General features: G+C 40.4%; 2 protein-coding genes across 8 annotated transcripts in view; one reads left to right on the top strand and one right to left on the bottom strand.

The window, feature by feature from the left end:
* The window catches only part of COL6A6 (collagen type VI alpha 6 chain), a 110,443-nt gene extending 102,061 nt beyond the window's left edge, over positions 1–8,382 (top strand). For both annotated transcript variants that reach the window (XM_038389605.2, XM_038389604.2), the window contains exons 35-37: positions 4,467–5,138; positions 7,041–7,134; positions 7,898–8,382. In XM_038389605.2, the coding sequence (XP_038245533.1) occupies positions 4,467–5,138; positions 7,041–7,134; positions 7,898–8,117 (986 nt within the window). In that variant the 3' untranslated portion in view covers positions 8,118–8,382. The remainder of the gene's footprint in view (positions 1–4,466; positions 5,139–7,040; positions 7,135–7,897) is intronic.
* A 493-nt stretch (positions 8,383–8,875) lies between these two features.
* PIK3R4 (phosphoinositide-3-kinase regulatory subunit 4) overlaps positions 8,876–22,912 on the bottom strand; it is a 40,397-nt gene continuing 26,360 nt past the window's right edge. For 5 of the 6 annotated variants that reach the window (XM_038389607.2, XM_043508938.1, XM_043508939.1 and 2 more), the window contains exons 15-20: positions 21,617–21,828; positions 21,196–21,327; positions 13,826–13,926; positions 11,450–11,538; positions 10,691–10,799; positions 8,876–9,486 (exon numbers count right to left, since the gene is read on the bottom strand). In XM_038389607.2, the coding sequence (XP_038245535.1) occupies positions 9,316–9,486; positions 10,691–10,799; positions 11,450–11,538; positions 13,826–13,926; positions 21,196–21,327; positions 21,617–21,828 (814 nt within the window). In that variant the 3' untranslated portion in view covers positions 8,876–9,315. Of the gene's footprint in view, positions 9,487–10,690; positions 11,539–13,825; positions 13,927–21,195; positions 21,328–21,616; positions 21,829–22,912 lie in introns of all 6 variants that reach the window. The other variant, XR_006279281.1, reaches the window with a different exon arrangement.

The raw sequence follows: 22,912 nt of genomic DNA, 5'->3' as shown, positions 1-22,912 counted from the left end.
TTGGGGATTTTTAAGAGCAGGTTGGACAAACACCTGCCTTGAGTGTAGGGGACTGAACTAGATGACCTCTCAAGGTCCCTTGCAGTTCGATGATTATGATTATCTCCTGAAAATGTAAACAGATTTGTTTGTCTGAGCAATTGGCTGAAGAAGTAGGACTGAGTGGACTTGTAGGCGCTAAAGTTTTACATTGTTTTGTTTTTGAGTGCAGTTTTTTTAGTACAAGATTCTACATTTGTAAGTTTAACTTTCATGATAGAGATTGCATTACAGTACTTGTATTAGATGAATTGAAAAATGCTTTCTTTTTTACAGTGCAAATATTTGTAATAAAAAATAAATATAAAGTGAGCACTGTACACTTTGTAATCTGTGTTGTAATTGAAATCAATATATTTGAAAATGTAGAAAACATCCAAAAATATTTAAATAAATGGTATTCTATTCTTGTTTAACAGAGCAATTAATCACGATTAATTTTTTAATTGTTTGACAGCCCTAATAAAAATGTTTAAATCCTTCAAATGCTTCATCTGTTGTATTGCTAAACTGCAAAATTACTTTCAGTTTAATAAGCTAGTGAATATTTCTGTCCATGTAAGAGGTTCTTCTGCTATTTGGAATCCAGGGTCAATGTCTAGTTTGGTAAATAAAAATAAAATTTTCCTGTCAACTCGGGTCCGTTAATTTAATTGAAACAAGCAATGTTTCCAGCTTCCAGAGGAAGCATCCAGGCTGGGCAGCTCTTCCAGTGCCCCAGCCTGTGTAGTACAACTTCCTCTAGGTCGAAGGTTCCAAAGTAGTGTCCACAGAACTTCAAGGGAAGGGGTCTGCATTGAAAAACCTGCAAGCTATGCTGAAAGGCTGAGCAGCACTTTTAAAAATTACCCTTAATATGAGTGCATGAGCAACTAAGGAAGATTGCAGCATTTGCTAAAATTCTAATAAAGTTGCCATGTGCTTGGATTCTCACAGGGGCAATGCATATCCTCCCAGAGGAAGCTCAGGGGTGGTTTTGGCCTCAGGAGCTAGAGTACTGCATTGCTGGAGGTCACAACGCCCTTGATCGACAGAGTTCCCTAGCCAGAAGGGCAAGTGTGCAAATTGTACCATCCCTTGGAATCAGACAGCCTGCCCAGTCAGGCATGGATAGGAAGTGGGCCGTGGCCCTGATTCTTTCTTACCCCTCTCCACCACTTTTGGGCTGATTTGCAACTTTGGGGAAGCAGGGAGAGAGCAATCCCTGCATTCCCTGAATGCAGCGATCATGATTGGCCCTGGCCCTGGCCCTGGCCCTTGAATATTCCCTGTGCCTTCCACAATCTGTGTATTCACATTAGGAGTAAGGACAATCTGGTCCTAGAATGGTCCTTGGGAAAAGTAAAGTGCATGAAATATCAGAGCATACACACACGACTCAGTGTGACTCAAGCAACACACCTGACTTCATACATAGTATGGTATTTTATAATGCTTTTCTATAATGAATAAAGATGTTGAAGGAGGTGTGTTGCAGCAGTTTTCAATGTGCATGTCTCGTCAGTGGAATGACTTCTTATTCCATTGGAAAGAAGACAGGTTAAGGGGCACTTCAGATTTCTTGGTAGTTTGGAATTTGGTATATAATTCTGGAAGGTACTGAGCACCTTTTAAGCCTTTAGGGGTGGTGTGCAGCATCCAGCATGATCGAAATGTGGAAATCTACATAGAACATTGGGTATTCCAATCAGCACTCTGGGTGCAGAGTGCTCATTTGAACACTCAGAGTATGTCTTCACTACCCGCGCATCCAGCGGGTAGTGATCAATCGATTTATCACGTCTCATCTAGACGCGATAAATTGATCCCTGAATCGACGTCTGTACTCCACCTTGGCAGGAGTCTACGGGGGAGCCACCGTGAGGACGGCCAGGTAAGTTGAACTAAGGTACTTCAACTTCAGCTACGCAAATAGCATAGCTGAAGTTGCGTATCTTAGTTCAAACACCCCCCCCACACCTAGTGTATCCCAGGCCTCAGAGTGGTGTTCTTTCAACAAAGAAATTTCTCCTTTTAGTTATTTCTCATTCAATGTCGGTAAATATACATGTTTTCCCAAATAAGAATTCAGTGATAATTACTAGTAGAATTCCAATGTATATTTGGTCATTGTAACATCTGAACAGTTCCTTACATATTTCTCAGTGCTGTGATAAATGTTTTTAGAGTATTGTGTTTTAGGAATATTTATATGTATTACAAAGTTGCTTCTGGCTCTAAATTTGCATCAAAGTAAATAATGCCACAAATGTCACCAGTCTCCTAAAACAAGTGAATGGGAGGGAATTTTAATGTAATAAGTAGAGCTATCAAGTGATTAAAAAAGTTATTCACGATTAATCACACCATTGAACAATAATAGAATACCATTTACTTAAATATGTTTGGATGTTTTTTACATTTTCAAATATATTGATTTCAATTGCAACACAGAATACAAAGCTCACTTTATATTTATTTTTGATTACAAGTATTAGCACTGTAAAAAAGCCCAAAAGAAATAGTATTTTTCAATTCACAAGTACTGTAGTGCAATCTCTTTATCATGAAAGTTGAACTTACAAATGTAGAATTATGTAAAAAAATAACTGCATTCAAAAATAAAACAATGAAAATTTTAGAGCCTGCAAGTCCACTCAGTCCTACTTCTTGTTCAGTCAGTTACTCAGACAAACAAGTTTGTATACATTTGCAGGTGATAATGCTGCCCGCTTCTTGTTTACAATGTCATCTGAAAGTGAGAACATGCGTTATCGTGGCACTGTTGTAGCTGGTGTTGCAAGATATTTACGTACCAGATGCATTAACGATTCATATGTCCCTTCATGCTTCAAACACCATTCTAGGGGACATACATCCGTGCTGATAATGGGTTCTGCTCGATAACAATCCAAAGCAGTGCAGACCGACACATGTTCATTTTCATTATCTGAGTCAGATGCCACCAGCAGAAGGCTGATTTTCTTTTTTGATGGAGATGTAGCTTCCGCATTGGTGTGTTGCTCTTTTAAGACACCTGAAAGCATGCTCCATACCTTGTTCCTCTCAGGTTTTGGAAGGCACTTCAGATTCTTAAACCTTGGGTCGAATGCTGTAGCTATCTTTAGAAATCTCACATTGGTACCTTCTTTGTGTTTTGTGAAATCTGCAGTGAAACTGTTCTTAAAATAAGAAAAGGAGTACCCGTGGCACCTTAGAGACTAACAAATTTATTAGAGCATAAGCTTTCGTGAGCTACAGCTCACTTCATCGGATGCATTCCGATGAAGTGAGCTGTAGCTCACGAAAGCTTATGCTCTAATAAATTTGTTAGTCTCTAAGGTGCCACGGGTACTCCTTTTCTTTTTGCAAATACAGACTAACACGGCTGCTACTCTGAAACCTGTTCTTAAAATAAACAACATATGCTGGGTCATCATCCAAGACTGCTATAATATGAAATATATGGCAGAATGCAGGTAAAACAGAGCAGGAGACATGCAGTTCAGTCACAAATTTAATTAACACACTTTTTTTTTAACGAGCGTCATCAGCATGGAAGCATGTCCTCTGGAATGGTGGCCAAAGCATGAAAGGACATACGAATGTTTAGCATCTCGGGTACGTAAATACCTTGCCATGCCAGATACAAAAATGCCATGCAAATGCCCGTTCTCACTTTCTGGTGACATTGTAAATAAGAAGAGGGAAGCATTCTCTCATGTAAACAAACTTGTTTGTCTTTGTGATTGGCTGAACAAGAAGTAGGACTGAGTGGGCTTGTAGGCTCTGAAGTTTTTACATTGTTTTTGAGTGCAGTTATGTAACAAAAAAATCTACATTAACAACAAAGAGATTATACAACACTATTGAATGAGGTAAACTGAAAAATACTATTTCTTTCATTTATCATTTTACAGTACAAATCTTTGTAATCAAAAATAATATACACTGATTAACACAATACAATATATATGAAAATGTAGAAAAACATCCAAAATATTTAATAAATTTCAATTGATATTCTATTGTTTAACAGTGTGATTAAAACTGCAATTAATCATGATTAATTTCTTTAATCATGATTAATCTTTTTTGTTAATTGCATGGTTTACTGTGATTACTTGACAGCCCTAGTAATAAGGCTGAATCTTGTGTGGAGCAGATTATTTCAAAGGATCCATCCCTTAGCTTTCTGATTTTAATTATACATAACTTTCACAGAGGTAGAAGATTATTGTTAATACTTTAAGCTTAAAGAAAAGGAGTACTTGTGGCACCTTAGAGACTAACAAATTTGCTTTTCTTTTTGCAAATACAGACTAACACGGCTGCTACTCTGAAACCTGACTTTAAGCTTAGGCTCTTTAATCCTCTCCAGAATTGAGAGCTCACACTTTCAGTTTCTTAAAAAGAGAAGTACAAACTAATTTTCTGTTTATTTGCAGACAAATGTAAACCAGATGAGTTTTGTGAACGCCGCAGATCCCGATCACCACCGGCATATGTGGATGCTGCTTTCATTTTGGATAGCTCACAGAAAATGAGTGGTGCCGAATTTGAGAACGTGAAAAACTTCTTGAGCACAGTACTTGATAACTTTGACATTTCCTCTGAGCCAGAGACTTCTTCCACAGGTGATAGGGTGGCTGTGGTGAGCCATGCTCCACCAGGTTTCAAACCCCAGCCAGGGAGGAGCCCTGTAAAGAAAGAGTTTGACTTTGTCACCTACAGCAGTAGACAGTTAATGAAAAGACATATCCGACAATCTGTTCAACAGCTGAATGGAGCAGCTGCTCTTGGCCATGCCATACAGTGGACAATTGATAATGTTTTCTTAACTGCACCCCACTCCAGACAACACAAGGCTATCATTGTTATATCTGCTGGAGAAACAAGTCAGTGGGACAAAGAAATATTAAAGAAGGCATCTCTGAGAGCCAAGTGCCAAGGATATGCTCTGTTTGTAATTTCATTAGGACATGTATATAACAAAAATGAATTGGAAGAGCTGGCTAGTATTCCCCTGGAACATCATTTGGTTCAGCTGGGCAGAGTTCACAAGCCTGAACTTGAATATGTAGTGAGGTTTATGAAACCGTTTGTGCATCTCCTCAGGCGTAAGTTATTATGTTAATGCTGTTTCATTGTTCTTCAGTGAATGTCCTGCAACTCATGAAAGAGGTTAGGTTGATAACCTTGGACATTAGTCTTCCATAGATTCACAAATGTGTTTATCATGGAGACTTCAATGCAAGTTTCCCATTCCAAAGTCCCTCAGTTCTGTCCTCAGTGGATCAACTTAAATACTTAAGGGGTGAAAGAGTGGTTCAATTCCATGCTTGTTCATTCCTAAGGATGTCTAATAAGACTATCAGCACTGGTGATCTCAATAGGTTTTATGATGGGGAATCTCTCTACTAGGAATTGAACTAAGGCCACCAACCTTATTTCACATAGACCACCTAACAACTATCAGATGGCAGTGACTTTAGGTCACTTCTAGCTTCTGCCACAGCTTGGACCAATGACCTAGGCTGAGGGCTTGATATCCTATCATCAGTTCCCTGGGCCCTCCATGTATTCAATAAACAGGAAAATAAATGCTGACCTAGTAGTAGATCAACACAGTGATATGTCAGAAAGGTGATTGTGTTCTTGGATCACTTGACTAAACATCAGAAGAACCTGCAGATGGGGGATGTATTTAGTACAATCTATGCTGCTCACACAGCGCAGCAGCCCTTGCAGACGCATTGATGGAATGATACTGGAGGAGACTTCAAAGCATAATTGGACAATCATCCTGAAGGCCTTACCTTAACATAGACAAATTTTGAATTATTTTTAGATTCCCTAGGCAAAAGTAAGCCTTTGAGGAGGACTGAATTGCAAGGGTGAGACCAAATGTACTATACTAATCATAGCTTGAAATAGCATTGTGGTGTGAATGTGTCTAAAAAATGGTGCCTATGATTAAAGAAACAGTAGATATTTAAACTGAGTTTGCCAATAGGCCTGTTCTCATTCTCTTATTGAACCAGTGAACTATAAGAAAAGTTATGATGAATGTATCAACATTACTTTTAAAGGTTAAGCATACTAAAGAGTTGCATACTTGTTACTTCTGTAGGCCAAGCACATTACCCACACCAGGAGCTTCTTACATTCCTCCACACAGGATCCCTGTGTGCTACCATCCTATTTCAGAAACTCCCTGCAATCCCGCTCCTTCATACCAGGAGCTCTCATCTCAGGGGCTGCATGTGCCCCCATGCCACTGCTCTGATTCTCTCTCTCTCTCGTCAGTAATTTAAAACTGATTGGGAGGATGGGCAGAACTGAGATGGGGGTGGGTGTTATGATGGAAAGCATTAATGGCAGCCATCAAGTAGTTCTTTGATTTGTAGACAATTACAGAGGTGCTTGAAGCCTCTAGGTCTACAATCAGATGCCAGGGGCTATGTGTCATTCCCCCCCCCCTTTCCGATTTTCACCAAAATCAATAGGACTCTTCCCACTGATGCCTAGATAAATCCATGGAGGATAGGTCCATCAATGGCTATTAACCAGGATGAACAGGGATGGTGTCCCTAGCCTCTGTTTGCCAGAGGCTGGGAGTGGGTGGCAGGGAATGGATCACTTGGTGATTGCCTGCTCTGTTCATTCCCTCTGGGGCATCTGGCATTGGCCACTGTCGGAAGACAGGATACTGGGCTAGATGGACCTTTTGTCTGACGCAGTATGGCCATTCTTATGTCTCGACCATTCCCTGAGATTTTGGAATCATTTGGCTGTGACATCCAAATGTTATAGTGTTACATCAAACAGAAATACCATCAAGCTGAGAATAAGCCCTTGCAAGCTCTGACAGTAATTTGTCTTACTGCTTTCGGTATTTAGTACAACCCTGCTAGGTGAATGAAGATACATGGGGGCAGAAGAGGAAAAGATGAGTGAAAACTGTTTCAAATTGTATTGAGTTGGTACATTTTGTTACTAATGTCTTGTTTTCTTGACAGGTGCAATCAACAGATATCCACCAGTACAGCTCAGAAGTTGTACCAGAGCTGGCTCTTGGAAACCAGAATATGCACTAAGGGGCCAAGAACATGTGTGAGTCCAGACACTTATTTTATTATGACTTGTTATATATGGGCAAATTGATGAGAGCACCTAGTTCTCCTGGGTAGGGATTCCTACTAAAAGTCCTGAACCTGCAAACGCTCACAGATGTGCTTCACTTTATGCATGTGAGTAGTTGTGCTGGGCAGTAATTTCATGTTCTGCCATCAAAATTATCAGTCATTTTAAAAAAAAAATTGAAGACTACAGAATTGCAACAAAGATTTTAAAACTTATCATTAAAACCAGATACAAAATTCTCCTCCTGTCTGATTTCTGCTTGTCCTGCAGAGCTCATTTGTGCAAAGCACCACCTGTCCCAACACCAATGGTTGGTTGATTTGGGGGTACATATGGTTTCAGCTCTTAGGGCTTGTCCACATGAACATTTAGTTTGCAGCAGGCTGTGGTGTAAATCTGACCTTCACTAGCCTGCTGCTCATTGTCTGTGTGGATCTTGCTGAGGCACAAACAGTTCCTTAGTGTGCTTTCAGCTACTCTCTAAGTGCACTCGTGCACAGCAGCAGGGTCTACACAGATACCTACTGCAGGGCAGCGTAGATTCATACCCCAGCTTGCTACAAATCGTGAAGACGACCCCTATTGAAATCTGAATACCTCTGTTCCAGAGAGGTTGAGTTAAGACTTGAACATAAGGAAAAGGGGAGACATTGAAATAGAGGAAGTTAGCAAATACCAGCTATTTTTGAGTCCTCCTGCCAGGGCAAAATGTTTCCTGTTTTTTTATCCCCAGTGCTATCATACATGACAGTTGGTCAGGAAGTGATGCCATAGCTGATGCTGAATACGCTGTTTCTGGGCATGCAACACTAATGTTCCAGGATGACATAAGTGATGGTCCTCTAAACACCAATGGTTTTCCCAGCAGTACACATCAGTCCTTGATAACTACAGACATAATGGATAATGCTGCCAAAACAAACGGAAGGAAAGATAACGCGAGTTATGTCTGATGTAAGGAAAGTAAGGGGGATGTCTGCATACACCTCACGGAGTAGGGTGGACAGTTTAACCTTTGGAACCCTACGGATGACTTCACACCTCCCTTAGACAATTCAGTTGAGGGAAAGGAGCCAAATATACCAGCTGTTCTGTCTCCTCCTCCTCTTCCTGCCGTCAAACTAACGCTTCTGTCATATGGTGGCATTATACTGAGCTTTTTAATGCATGTTATGCAACATATCATGGTACCAATTAAACTATCTACCTGAAACTTCAGATGGTGTCTTGTTTCATGTGATCATAATAGCTAAAAATAATACTCAGTGCTATTCCCATCAAGCCTTCTGTGTTAAGAATAAAGACAAGATGCAGTGATCATGATGGAAGATTCTTGTTCCTTTACAAGTCATTACTTACATACAAGAGACTAAATTGCCTGCTCATGATGTACCTCAAAACTTCCTGCTGCCTGGATGTAACAATTGTATCTCTGTTTTATGCAAGAAAAAGTGTATAATGGAATAAGAAAACATTATGCATCACTCGTTCTGTGGCTTATGCGTTCTTGCTACTCCCCCTCTCCCCCTGCTGTAAATGAAGTGCTTAAATATTTTTTTCCCTGCACAATACCATTGGGCTTTCAGTCCTCTTTTATATAACATGCTCAAATATGACATTTGCCTGCAAGCAGAAGCCTGGCAGGTTTCAAGGGTCAGCACACCATAGACATAAAGGGACAATAGATATTGCAGACAAACTACTGTACAAGTAAGCTCAAATGGAGTTTATTCTCTAGTATTAACTGTATATTCATCAGAGTATACATGGACATTAGTGCAACAAGTTATTTCACTCTTTCAGATTCAATGTAAAAAAAGTCATACTTCATAAATACTGTTTATGTAGGAGTCAGCAGCTTTCATTATGTTTATAATCTGCAACATATTTCATAAACTATTTTCTTATAGGTTCCTGAAGAATAGTATGGTTACCATAAGGCTAAATACAATTTCTTCATAAACAGCTTTGGCTTGTTACTTTCAGAAAGTGCTACAGATACCAAGCAGCTGTAATATGATAACTCAAAGGGCCTTTAAACAAGCTTTAATAACCATAGTGATTGATGAATGGTCACCTTCGTATTCTTCAAAATCAGTATAGTACTATTCTTTGTTACAAATATTTACATACTATATACTAGTGCAACTTTTACTTCCATACTTTAACAATTCCATCTCTTGATGCAGTTACTATAAACCCTTGAGTAGTCTGGAAAGTAGCAATATCTGTGATGATATCATGGTGTCCAACTGGTAGAGACTCTGGTCCGCGACGAGGGGTCTCATCTGTGGGGCCCATCTTCTGCTTGTTTTGAATTTCCTGTTTGAGAGTGGAAGTATTAAAATAAAACAAGTATGCAAAATTACTTACATTTAAAAGATGATATTTTTACTCATACTCTGGCAAAGTAGAAAGACCATTAAAAAAAATCAACACAAGTTGTCTTTTGCCAGAAGTTCTCCTCCATTACTGAAGAGGGTGGGGGTAAGAGCCCTCTTCATTCACCATCTAGCTTCTTGATTCTGCACTGAAGTCATAATTCTGTACTAGTGATTAGGGAAACACTGGTGTGCCAAACTCAATATTACAACTTCAGTAAAAGAAAAGCTAAAAAGAGAAAATGTATGCTTAGTTGTCCTCATGGAAAAATCCTAGTTCATCTAGAATGTTTAAACGAACAGTTCTGTAGCAGGGATATCATTTATGTTTAACTTTATAGAAAGGATATATTCAAATTCTACAGATTTTTATAGTAATCTCTAGAGAATTCAACCAGTTTTGTCCTAATTGTATAGGACTTTTTCATAAGGGAAAATTATCTCAAAATTGGCATACAGGGATGAAATTCTATTTAAAAAAAAATCCCTTGGCAACTGATTTTACATATTAAGGAAATATGTAAAAATGCCTCCTTAGTAGAAGTTTTTAAAATAGCATTTATTCAGTTAAATAATCAATACAAAACATTACAATGCCGTATTTAAATCAGTAAAGCTGCAAGTACCAAAAGGCACTTTGAGGGCACAATCGCAGCAGAATTCTGAAATGAAAACATTCTTGTACTTTTCTGATATGGTTTAAGTTGTGCTCCGTTTATTTGTTCCTTATGGCATAATTAAAGTGTACTTACAGTATTGCATAAATAACTAATATAGTACTCAACTTCTAACTGCAGGACAAATTCCACACTAACTGGGTAACAGCCAGCAGAGGAAATGCCTCAGTGACGGGCAAGCCAAAATATTAAATTGTTAAATCACTGAGTTTCAGGATCACAAAAGTCATCCCAAGGTATCAGGCTTCCCCCACTGAATACTATCTGGTGGTATTGTTTGTCAAAAGCAAGTACTTTTTGTTTTTAAAACATTATTACTGCCTCTAAAATGTAACTCACTGACTGAAGTCCTCGATCCAGAGAAGAGGTAAGGCACAGGTGCTAGCAATGAGAGAATCCCTACCATGATACTGGTGTAACTTGAACTCTGGCCTGGAGAGGCCATAAAACAAAAACCGAACAGGATACCTGAACCACCTCTGTGCCTTCAATTATCTTCCTGTAGTAGGATACAGATGGGCAAGTAGCACTTCCTGCAACAATGTACGATCTCTCAGGATAAGCCATTTCCCAAAACCTAAGAGAGGAAAAAACAAACAAAACCAAAACACACACAATCCAAAAAACAGACAAACATACATGATAAATGCTTAATGCTGCTTAAACCTCACTAAGATTGTGTAAGAGCCTTCTTGCCCTTAAGGTAAAATTCAGTTAGCCCAGACTTTACAGAAACATTGAATGGAAGATTTCAGAGTAGCAGCCGTGTTAGTCTGTATCCATAAAAAGAAAAGAAGGACTCGTGGCACCTTTAGTCTCTAAGGTGCCACAAGTACTCCTTTTCTTTTTATTGAAGGGAAGAGTTATAGGTTATAAATATGGAAAATCAAAGTTAATATCACATTTACTCACAAGGCATCACTAACTGCTGCTTCCAGCATATCAAGCATTTCACAAAAGGTGGGTATTATTTCAGTTTTGCAGATGGGAAAAGTGAGATGCGGGAAGTCAAAAACCCTGGCCTGATATAACAGGCAGCAGCAACGAGGAATAGAACAGAGAGCACAGCTCTCGACTGTGGAAAAAGCTAACATTCAATTTCACAAACTTCTAAGCTTGCACTGTGAGGGAGTGGGTTAGTAGTAATAGGTTTACTATTTGCAGATTGGTTCATTAAAGATGTGAGGGTTTTAAAAAATCTAAAGAGATTTCTCAGACTATTTTTACCTTATTTTCATGTCTGAACCTGCAGTCAGTAAGATGGGATTTCCATCTGCAGGACTACAGTATATTCCATGAACACTGTGAGGCGAAGGCTAATGGGGGAAAATGCAAACATGTTACTATCTCCAAAAACATTCTTGTACTAAATTACAAATTTATGTTGCCATACTTCACAAAACAAGACCGGCATCGAATCATAGAATATCAGGGTTGGAAGGGACCTCAGGAGGTCATCTAGTCCAACCCCCTGCTCAAAGCAGGGCCATTCCCCAACTAAATCATCCCAGCCAGGACTTTGTCAAGCCTGACCTTAAAAACTTCTAAGGAAGGAGATTCCACCACCTCCCTAGGTAACGCATTCCAGTGTTTCACCACCCTCCTAGTGAAAGTTTTTCCTAATATCTAACTTAAATCTCCCCCACTGCAACTTGAGACCATTACTCCTTGTTCTGTCATCTGGTACCACTGAGAACAGTTTAGATCCATCCTTTTTGGAACCCCCTTTCAGGTAGTCGAAAGCAGCTATCAAATCCCCCTTCATTCTTCTCTTCTGCAGACTAAACAATCCCAGTTTCCTCAGCCTCTCCTCATAAATCATGTGTTCCAGCCCCCTAATCATTTTTGTTGCCCTCCGCTGGATGCTTTCCAATTTTTCCACATCCTTCTTGTAGTGTGGGGCCCAAAACTGGACACAGTACTCCAGATGAGGCCTCACCAGTATCGAATAGAGGGGAACGATCACAACCCTCTATCTGCTGGCAATACCCCTACTTATACATCCCAAAATGCCATTGGCCTTTTTGGCAACAAGGGCACACTGTTGACTCATATCCAGCTTCTTATCCACTGTAACCCCAGGTCCTTTTTTTGCAGAACTGCTGCTTAGGCATCCTGTACAAGAGTAACTCAATTACAGACAGGCAACTTGTGTGTAAAAAGTTGTCTTTTGTTTCATGACAAACAAAGTGTGGCGTTTTGGTGTCTTGGTAAATAGTCAAATCTTAAATATATAGAGGTAAACATCATTCTCTTTTTGTTCCTGTTCACAAAGCAACGCAAGAGAATCTAACTCTTCCTACACTTCAAATGAGAGATGACAAAAAATTCTCTGACATTTCTATAGAGATGTTCTCAGCTGAGTAAAATTAGAGTAATTATCTCTTACAGAATTGGGTAAAATGAGTAAGTTGAAAAGCACATTGATACACACAAAGTCTTGATGTCCTGGCAGTTCCAAGGTTATAGGAACCAGCACAACAGACTGCCAGTTAACTGAATCACAAAAATCTCAGTTATGAAAAGCTCTAATTACACAGGAGACACAAGGTGGATGAGGTAATATCTTTTATTGGACCATCTTGTTGCTTGAATTATCCTGGGATCAACATGGCTACAACAACCCTGCGAACTATTTAAGATCCCAGCAGTGAAGGGAACCTAGGACTTTTATTCAGGAGAGAGAGGGAGGTCATTTAACCAAGTACAGCATATACTGCAATCTGAATGTTTTAACATTTATTAAAAAGGGGGGGCTTAGTAATATTTTTTGCTTGAAGGTTTTTATTTTATTTTGTTTTGCACTCACCGCTAGATATGGAGGTGCCTCTGACTTATGAGCAACAGTGAAGAAAGCGTGTGCGTATTGCTCCATATGAAGGTATATTTTCCCTATTTAAATGCTAACTGCTAAACACAGTGGTGGGATTACTCTATAAAAGGAAAGTGCAATAGAACAGAGTACTGTGATCACAGGAACAACATTTAAAGGTCATTACGTTATGAACAGACCCAAACACAATACTATGAATTTGCCATTTTGGGAAAGATCTTTACAGTTAACCTCACAGCACAGATGGTTGCTTAGTTTGTTTTGTGAGAAAAATAGGGTGACCAAACATACCAGTGGGTGAGTTAAATATCATGAACTCCCCTACAGTAGATGAAGCTGCAAGGGGAATAGGCACCATACCCTACCCCAAACTACCTGGTCCAATTCGCTGGTGCCAAGGTCACTTCACAAACATACTACACAAAGGGGTCCAACCCCAGCTACTGAATCTAAGAAGTTTAATAAGGAAGAAATATCTAAACTCTTAACTAAAAAATCCAGACAATTGACATCAATTAATTCTCTGGAGCCCACAGTTGCCTTATATTGTACATTTCTGCAGGATCCTAAACTTTTTTTGAAAGTTGATTTCATTTTGACAGCAAAACATGATTAAGTTGCCCAAGATGAGCACATGCTGAGAAACTACAGAAACAAAAAGGCAGGAATCAAACACACAGGCAAAAATACTGAAGTGCTGTTTGGAGGCCGAGGAAATTCTAAAGAAAACTATAAAGCATAGTAATGGGAAAGGAAAAAGGAAGTCAGACCTGTAATTCTGAAAGAGGAGGTGCACTGCTGGCCCACAAAGTGAAGCGCCTGTCTCCGGTTTCCATATCCCACATGGAGACTTCATTATTGCCTTGAACAGCTACAGGAAAGACATTGCCAACACAGTTACAACTAAACCAGATGGCTTGGCTTTCTATTGACAGAGGCTAAGCGTACAACACATTTGGCTTGTTCTCCTTGGGGAACATGTCAGCCTCACTCTATTAGTAAGTTCTGAACATATTTTGTTGTTTTCATCTCTGTTGTGGCAGCTCCACTACTGTTAAAAAGGACCCTAAACCTCACTTTAAGGTAGTTTTGATAGTTTTGTTTAAACTCTCTATTACAGGTGAGTCGCATCATACGCACATTTAACTTACACAAATTCAACTATACGTGCTCGGGGGAAAAAAAAAATACCTGTAAATAGTGTGAGCAATTCCGCTCACCATTCCACTCAATGAGCGTGAGTGAGCGCGAGATGGGAGATGTGAATCTGCTGTTCCCTCAGTCAGTCTCAGTTCCTGCATGCCTCTCAGAGTGAGCATCTTGCCGTGCTGAGTGTGATTCTAGTGTTTAAAGATACGTATTTTTCATACAACATGGCCCCAAAACGCAAGCCAACTACTTCATCTGGTGCTCAACTGAAGAAACAGTGATCTGTTCCAACGCTGGAGGAATAACTGGCTGTGTTGGACTTATTGAGAGACGGTATATTGGTCTCCAACGTGGTGTGTAAATATGGCCACAACAAATCTAGCATCTGTGCCATCAAGATTCGAGAGAGAGAAATTCGTCAAGCTGTGGCATCAAGTGCTCCAATAACTGCTAAGGTGACGAGCCAGGTGTGTGATAAGACTTTAGTAAAGACTGAAAATGCATTAAACTTATGGCTGGAAGACATGAACCCTAAACTTGTGCCTATCGATGGCAACATGTTGCAAGAAAAGGCTCTTAGCCTCTACGCGCTGTTCCAACCTCCCGCCAAGGAGGGAGAGCCTTCTGATGAGAAGGAATTCAAAGCCAGCCAAGGTTTGCTTAACAGTTTTAGGAATCGCTTCAATCTCAAAAACGTGCAGACTACTGGTGAAGCTGCATCTGCCAATGAAGAGGCAGCAAAAGCCTACCCCGAACAATTAAAGAAAATCATAGAAGAAAAGAGCTATCTTCCAGAACAAGTTTTTAATGCTGACGAGACTGGGCTTTCTGGGAAAAAAAAAAAATGACCAACCGCACTTACAATTCTAAATCAGAAAGACAAGCCCCTGGCTCTAGAGCACCTAAAGACTATGTGACTGTGTTGTTTTGTGGCAATGCAGCTGGGCATTTAATAAAGCCGGGTTTGCTCTACAGGGCTGCAAATCCCCGTGCCCTAAAAGGCAAGAACAATAATCTCCTGCCTGTGTTCTGGCAATCAAATAAAAAGGCTTGGGCGATGGCAGCATTATTTCTGGATTGGTTCCACAAGTGTTTCATTCCAGAGGTCAAGTGGTACCTCAAAGAGAAAGGACTTGACTTTAAAGTGTTGCTGATTGTAGACAATGCTCCTGGCCACCCTGAGGCACTCCGGTTCATGCATAATGACGCTGAAGTTATCTTTCTCCCCCCCCACAATACCACCTCCATCCTCTCGACCAAAGCGCTGTTTCAAGGCCACATACACAAGGCTTACTTTCTCATGGATACGTAGCACTATGGATGCTGATCCCAATCTTAATGTGATGGAGTGTTGAAAGTCCTTCAACATTTCTCATTGCATCATTTATATTAAACAAGCAATGGATGCAATCAAGCCTGAAACAGTCAATGCATGTTGGCGAAACCTATGGAAAGAATGTGTGAATGATTTAAAGGGTTTTCTGACCATTGACAAAAAAGTGAAACACATTGTTCAGGTGGCCAGGCAAGTGGGTGGTGATGGCTTCGTCGACATCCTTGAGGAAGAAATTGAAGAATTAATTGAGAGCCATAAAGAAACGCTGACTAACGAAGAGTTAGAGGAACTGATAAAATTGTATCTAAAAGACGAAGATGACGACGACGAACAAGAAGAGCCAGCAAGTTGGAATCTTCATAAATTTGCTGAAGTGTTCCAAGCAGCGAAACACTTGAATGATTTAATTTCTGAATAAAGAAAAGGAGTACTTGTGGCACCTTAGAGACTAACAAATTTATTAGAGCATAAGCTTTCGTGAGCTACAGCTCACTTCATCGGATGCATTTGGTGGAAAAAACAGAGGAGAGATTTATATACACACACACAGAGAACATGAAACAATGGGTTTATCATACACACTGTAAGGAGAGTGATCACTTAAGATAAGCCATCACCAACAGCAGGGGGGGGAAGGAGGAAAACCTTTCATGGTGACAAGCAGGTAGGCTAATTCCAGCAGTTAACAAGAATATCAGAGGAACAGTGGGGGGTGGGGTGGGAGGGAGAAATACCATGGGGAAATAGTTTTACTTTGTGTAATGACTCATCCATTCCCAGTCTCTATTCAAGCCTAAGTTAATTGTATCCAGTTTGCAAATTAATTCCAATTCAGCAGTCTCTCGTTGGAGTCTGTTTTTGAAGCTTTTTGTTGAAGTATAGCCACTCTTAGGTCTGTGATCGAGTGACCAGAGAGATTGAAGTGTTCTCCAACTGGTTTTTGAATGTTATAATTCTTGACGTCTGATTTGTGTCCATTCATTCTTTTACGTAGAGACTGTCCAGTTTGGCCAATGTACATGGCAGAGGGGCATTGCTGGCACATGATGGCATATATCACATTGGTAGATGCGCAGGTGAACAAGCCTCTGATAGTGTGGCTGATGTGATTAGGCCCTATGATGGTATCCCCTGAATAGATATGTGGACAGAGTTGGCAACGGGCTTTGTTGCAAGGATAGGTTCCTGGGTTAGTGGTTCTGTTGTGTGGTGTGTGGTTGCTGGTGAGTATTTGCTTCAGATTGGGGGGCTGTCTGTAAGCAAGGACTGGTCTGTCTCCCAAGATCTGAGAGAGCGATGGCTCGTCCTTCAGGATAGGTTGTAGATCCTTGATGATGCGTTGGAGGGGTTTTAGTTGGGGGCTGAAGGTGATGGCTAGTGGCGTTCTGTTGTTTTCTTTGTTGGGCCTGTCCTGTAGTAGGTGACTTCTGGGTACTCTTCTGGCTCTGTCAATCTGTTTCTTCACTTCAGCAGGTGGGTACTGTAGTTGTAGGAATGCATGATAGAGATCTTGTAGGTGTTTGTCTCTGTCTGAGGGGTCGGAGCAAATGCGGTTATATCGTAGCGCTTGGCTGTAGACAATGGATCGAGTGGTATGATCTGGATGAAAGCTAGAGGCATGTAGGTAGGAATAGCGGTCAGTAGGTTTCCGATATAGGGTGGTGTTTATGTGACCATCGCTTATTAGCACCGTAGTGTCCAGGAAGTGGATCTCTTGTGTGGACTGGTCCAGGCTGAGGTTGATGGTGGGATGGAAATTGTTGAAATCATGGTGGAATTCCTCAAGAGCTTCTTTTCCATGGGTCCAGATGATGAAGATGTCATCAATGTAGCGCAAGTAGAGTAGGGGCATTAGGGAACGAGAGCTGAGGAAGCGTTGTTCTAAGTCAGCCATAAAAATGTTGGCATACTGTGGGGCCATGCGGGTACCCATCGCAGTGCCGCTGATTTGAAGGTATACATTGTCACCAAATGTGAAATAGTTATGGGTCAGGACAAAGTCACAAAGTTCTGCCACCAGGTTAGCCGTGACAGTATCGGGGATACTGTTCCTGACGGCTTGTAGTCCATCTTTGTGTGGAATGTTGGTGTAGAGGGCTTCTACATCCATAGTGGCTAGGATGGTGTTTTTAGGAAGATCACCAATGGACTGTAGTTTCCTCAGGAAATCGGTGGTGTCTCGAAGATAGCTGGGAGTGCTGGTAACGAAGGGCCTGAGGAGGGAGTCTACATAGCCAGACAATCCTGCTGTCAGGGTGCCAATGCCTGAGATGATGGGGCGTCCAGGATTTCCAGGTTTATGGATCTTGGGTAGCAGATAGAATACCCCAGGTCCTGGCTCCAGGGGTGTGTCTGTGCGGATTTGTACTTGTGCTTTTTCAGGGAGTTTCTTGAGCAAATGCTGTAGTTTCTTTTGGTAACTCTCAGTGGGATCAGAGGGTAATGGCTTGTAGAAAGTGGTGTTGGAGAGCTGCTTAGTAGCCTCTTGTTCATACTCTGACCTATTCATGATGACGACAGCACCTCCTTTGTCAGCCTTTTTGATTATGATGTCAGAGTTGTTTCTGAGGCTGTGGATGGCACTGTGTTCTGCATGGCTGAGGTTATGGGGTAAGCGATGCTGCTTTTCCACAATTTCAGCTCGTGCACGTCGGCGGAAGCAGTCTATGTAGAAATCCAGGCTGCTGTTTCGACCTTCAGGAGGAGTCCACCTAGAATCCTTCTTTTTGTAGTGTTGGCAGGAAGGTCTCTGTGGGTTAATATGTTGGTCAGAGGTGTGTTGGAAATATTCCTTGAGTCTGAGACGTCGAAAATAGGATTCTAGGTCACCACAGAACTGTATCATGTTCGTGGGGGTGGAGGGGCAAAAGGAGAGGCCCCGAGATAGGACAGATTCTTCCGCTGGGCTAAGAGTATAGTTGGATAGATTAACAATATTGCTGGGTGGGTTATGGGAACCATTGTTGTGGCCCCTTGTGGCATATAGTAGTTTAGATAGCTTAGTGTCCTTTTTCTTTTGTAGAGAATCAAAGTGTGTTTTGTAAATGGCTTGTCTAGTTTTTGTAAAGTCCAGCCACGAGGAAGTTTGTGTGGAAGGTTGGTTCTTTATGAGAGTATCCAGTTTTGAGAGCTCATTCTTAATCTTTCCCTGTTTGCTGTAGAGGATGTTGATCAGGTGGTTCCGCAGTTTCCTTGAGAGTGTGTGGCACAAGCTGTCAGCATAGTCTGTGTGGTATGTAGATTGTAATGGATTTTTTACCTTCAGTCCTTTCGGTATGATGTCCATCTGTTTGCATTTGGAGAGGAAGATGATGTCTGTCTGTATCTGTGCGAGTTTTTTCATGAAGTTGACAGATTTCCACTCTATACGGCTAAATTCAGTGCCTTGCATAATCACAGGTTTCAGAGTAGCAGCCGTGTTAGTCTGTATTCGCAAAAAGAAAAGGAGTACTTGTGGCACCTTAGAGACTAACAAATTTATTAGAGCATAAGCTTTCGTGAGCTACAGCTCACTTCATCGGATGCATTTGGTGGAAAAAACAGAGGAGAGATTTATATACACACACACAGAGAACATGAAACAATGGGTTTATCATACACACTGTAAGGAGAGTGATCACTTAAGATAAGCCATCACCAACAGCAGGGGGGGGATTGCTGTTGGTGATGGCTTATCTTAAGTGATCACTCTCCTTACAGTGTGTATGATAAACCCATTGTTTCATGTTCTCTGTGTGTGTGTATATAAATCTCTCCTCTGTTTTTTCCACCAAATGCATCCGATGAAGTGAGCTGTAGCTCACGAAAGCTTATGCTCTAATAAATTTGTTAGTCTCTAAGGTGCCACAAGTACTCCTTTTCTTTTTGCGAATACAGACTAACACGGCTGCTACTCTGAAATTTCTGAATACGATCCCTCTATGGAATGAAGCCTCAAAATCACACATAGTATTACGGATGATTTGAGACCGTATCAAGAAATGTTTGAGCAGCTCAAGAGACAACAGTGACAGTTGCCCATCACGTTTTTCAAGGAAAAACAACCAGCAGCAGATGAGCCTATGCAATCAATTTCTCAAGCTGAACCAGAGCCAACCGCTTTGTCTACAACTCGCTCTCCATCACCCAAGCTCTCAGTCACCTCCGTCTCCTGGATCAACACCAAGCCCTGACGATCCCCTGTAATTACCCCCGTAATTAAAAATACAGTACTGTAAAATTATATTTTGCATATGTACTCTATTATATGCTGTACATTATTGTATACATTATACAATTAATGTACAGGGTTGTACAGAATACACAAAACCATGTACAGTATACTGTACTTTATGGGCAATTTAAGGGTTTTTCAAGGGAAATTTTGACTATATGTGATTTTCGCTTTACGTGCTGACTTTAGAACCTAAACCCCCGCATAAGATACGACTCCACTGTATTTCCAATATCCTCTTGAAAACATATAATCGTATCACTTACTTCCTGGGAACCTCTGTCCCCAGCCTGTGAATGGTAAATGGTGGTTTGCCTACATAGGTATAAGAGGCAGTTCAGCACTCTGGCTAGGAAACTCAGAGCACATCCTTACCTTCCACCTGTTAGATGAATTCTAAGTCTATAGAAATTCTTGTAGACTATTATGGTCCTGATCCAGCAAAGCACTTATGATGTACTTTACTATAAGCATGTGAATACTTCTGTTTAAATTCAAGGGATCTACTCCCATACTTAAAGGCAAGCACATGAGTGAATCCTTTGCTGGATCAGAGTCCAACAGGACAAACTTAGCTATTTATGTACCACCCCAGCAGGGGAGGATTTGCACTGTTTGTGCAGGTTTCACACAAGTGAAAGGCTTTTCAAAGAAATGTTTAGAATCTGGATGTCATCACCCATTAAAATAAAATAGGTGACATTTAAGGAGTAAGTTTACTTAAACTCTGAATCCCAAATTTAAAAATATTTTAATTTGCACTGGGTAAAAGAAACTTTAAATATTATTCTTACTACACTGCAACTTTGTATGCTCTGTTACTGCACAATATTTTAAGCATAAAAAAAATCTCATTACAGGAATGGGCTGCTGCACCATTACTTAATAAAATATTTGCGGTATTATGGCAGAGTACTACAATTCTGTATATATTAGAAAAAACAACTGCAAGTGTTTGTGGTAAGAGTCTTGGGAGATTTTCAAAGGCACAAATGAGTTGAGTTCAATGGGATTTGGACACTGAACTATCCTTCATATTGCTGAAAATCTTCCCTAATCTGGGAGAACTCCTGACCCCAACAAAGCCAACAACAAAATCCCCACTGGCTTTACTGGGGTCAGGATTTCACCTCCTGTCTTTTAAGCAAATTCCCCCTAAGCAGCAATATGTGGCAAGCAGTGTGCTGGGTTCGTAACCTCTTGAGAGTTGGAATATCCAGGAACACAAACTCTAGAGATTATAGTTTTCATCTGGGGATAACACTGTATCCTTTTTTTTTTTTCAAGGCATTATAAGGCACAGAGGCAGAATCTAACTGTGACCCTCACCTGCTGAGCAGAAGCAAGTCTGCAGAATCAAGCATTCAGTGCACCAGAAAGCAAAGAACAAGCCTTAATCATGATCCTCAACAATAAGGTGGTAAGAAAGATATCTGTTTTACCTGCAATTACCCATGACTGAGAGAGTGGATGCATCAGCAGGCGTCTGATACGAGCCCTGGAAGGATGGCAATGGCTGGAGATGGGTAACTGGAACCTCATGTCCCAGCATGCCATGGTACCATTGCTTGTACCTGGTGAGAGAGATTTATTTGTTGTCAGAGGGACTGTTGCACCAGTTGTTTATCTACATCCTTTCTTTCTGTTCCTAAGGTAAAGGACTCTTGATTAGGTATACAACAGAATACCGACTGCAAAGAAATCTGCTCTTTAGAAGTTCTCTTTCCTCTTTTGGGGGCAAGAGTACCTGGAGTCATTATAAAACATGCACTCTATAAGGGACAGCTTTAATTACATAGTTATTTTAGAGGAACTTCACTAAGTCTAACCAATAAAATGAGAATGAATAATAATTAAGCTTACCAATACATAGCCAGCACTGGTGTATGTCCACAGCAAATGAGGTTATAAGACCTAGCCTCAAATCATGTTTTAATGTCCAAGCATTACTAGTGGATCGCAGGTCCCATCCAACTAGGGAACCATTCACAGTGGCATACGCCAGCACTGACTGTGCTCCCGAATTGAAGTGATGCATATCTACCACACACCCATCATCCTTCTGGTCTAGCAACCTGGATAAATAAAGCAAATCAGAAACAAGACAGATATTATCCCTCTAAATGTTTCTTTAACACTCCCCGAGACTGAAGATGCTTTACTGCCATTCTCATCCACACTGCCTCCTGACCTTTCTGCAACGAACATCTTCCCTATTTCTCCACCAAATTCACTTCTCCTGCAAGGCCTACATATCTTAATCAGCCCAATAAAATGTGGTCAGCTCATCTTTAAAATCCACAACTACAGCACTGACTTCTTGGTCTCCCAGCATGTCTGATATTTGTCCAGATTGTGAGAGCAGGAAATGTACATTTCTTTGTTTCTTGTAGAGTATTATTACAGTGCTGACAGCATAACTGATAGTCATCTAAAGCGTATGCAGATAAGCACTTATTTCATACAGAGATGCCATATACACAAGGATGAAAATTAATCTCTAGTTTATAAAAAATGGAACATTGACCACATTTGGGTTATTTATTACATTAATCCCAATTCAGAGGTTGACATTTGAGACACAACCTTGAGTTTACGGATCAGACAAAAAACTACATTCAAACAGTGAATTTTTAACCTGGATTGCTAGAATTTAGGAGACACAACCTAATGTGGGACTTAGATGAGGTGTGACTATAAGTATCAGAAGTAACAATCATAAATAATACGAAGCAATACTAAATATTTAAGACAATAAAATCTTTCATACGGCAGAGATGTAGCAAAGACCAAAATCACCTCCCACCCTTCCACAGTTTACACACCCATCTATTCATCCCTAAAAAGAACCCTGGAAGAATCACCTATATGTCTGCAGCAAAACCACATGGCATATATTTGTAAACATGATGTAAAAAACTTTAAAAGCTTTATAAATAGTAATATTTTCCATTTATTTAATGCCTTCCATGAAGACGTCAAACAACTTTATGAGAAAAGTAAATGTCATTCCCATTTTGCACAGAGGAATAGGAAATAGGAATAGAAAGTTTGGTGAATAATTCAAGATCAAAAGTATGTCAGTGACAGTGCCAGGTCTATAACCCATATCTCCCAATTTTCTCCTATGCTAGAACCATAGAACTGTACATCCTTTCA

This window comes from Dermochelys coriacea, chromosome 2, assembly GCF_009764565.3.
Source record: "Dermochelys coriacea isolate rDerCor1 chromosome 2, rDerCor1.pri.v4, whole genome shotgun sequence".
NCBI lineage: Eukaryota > Metazoa > Chordata > Testudines > Dermochelyidae > Dermochelys > Dermochelys coriacea.
This window is presented reverse-complemented; position numbering and strand designations above follow the sequence as displayed.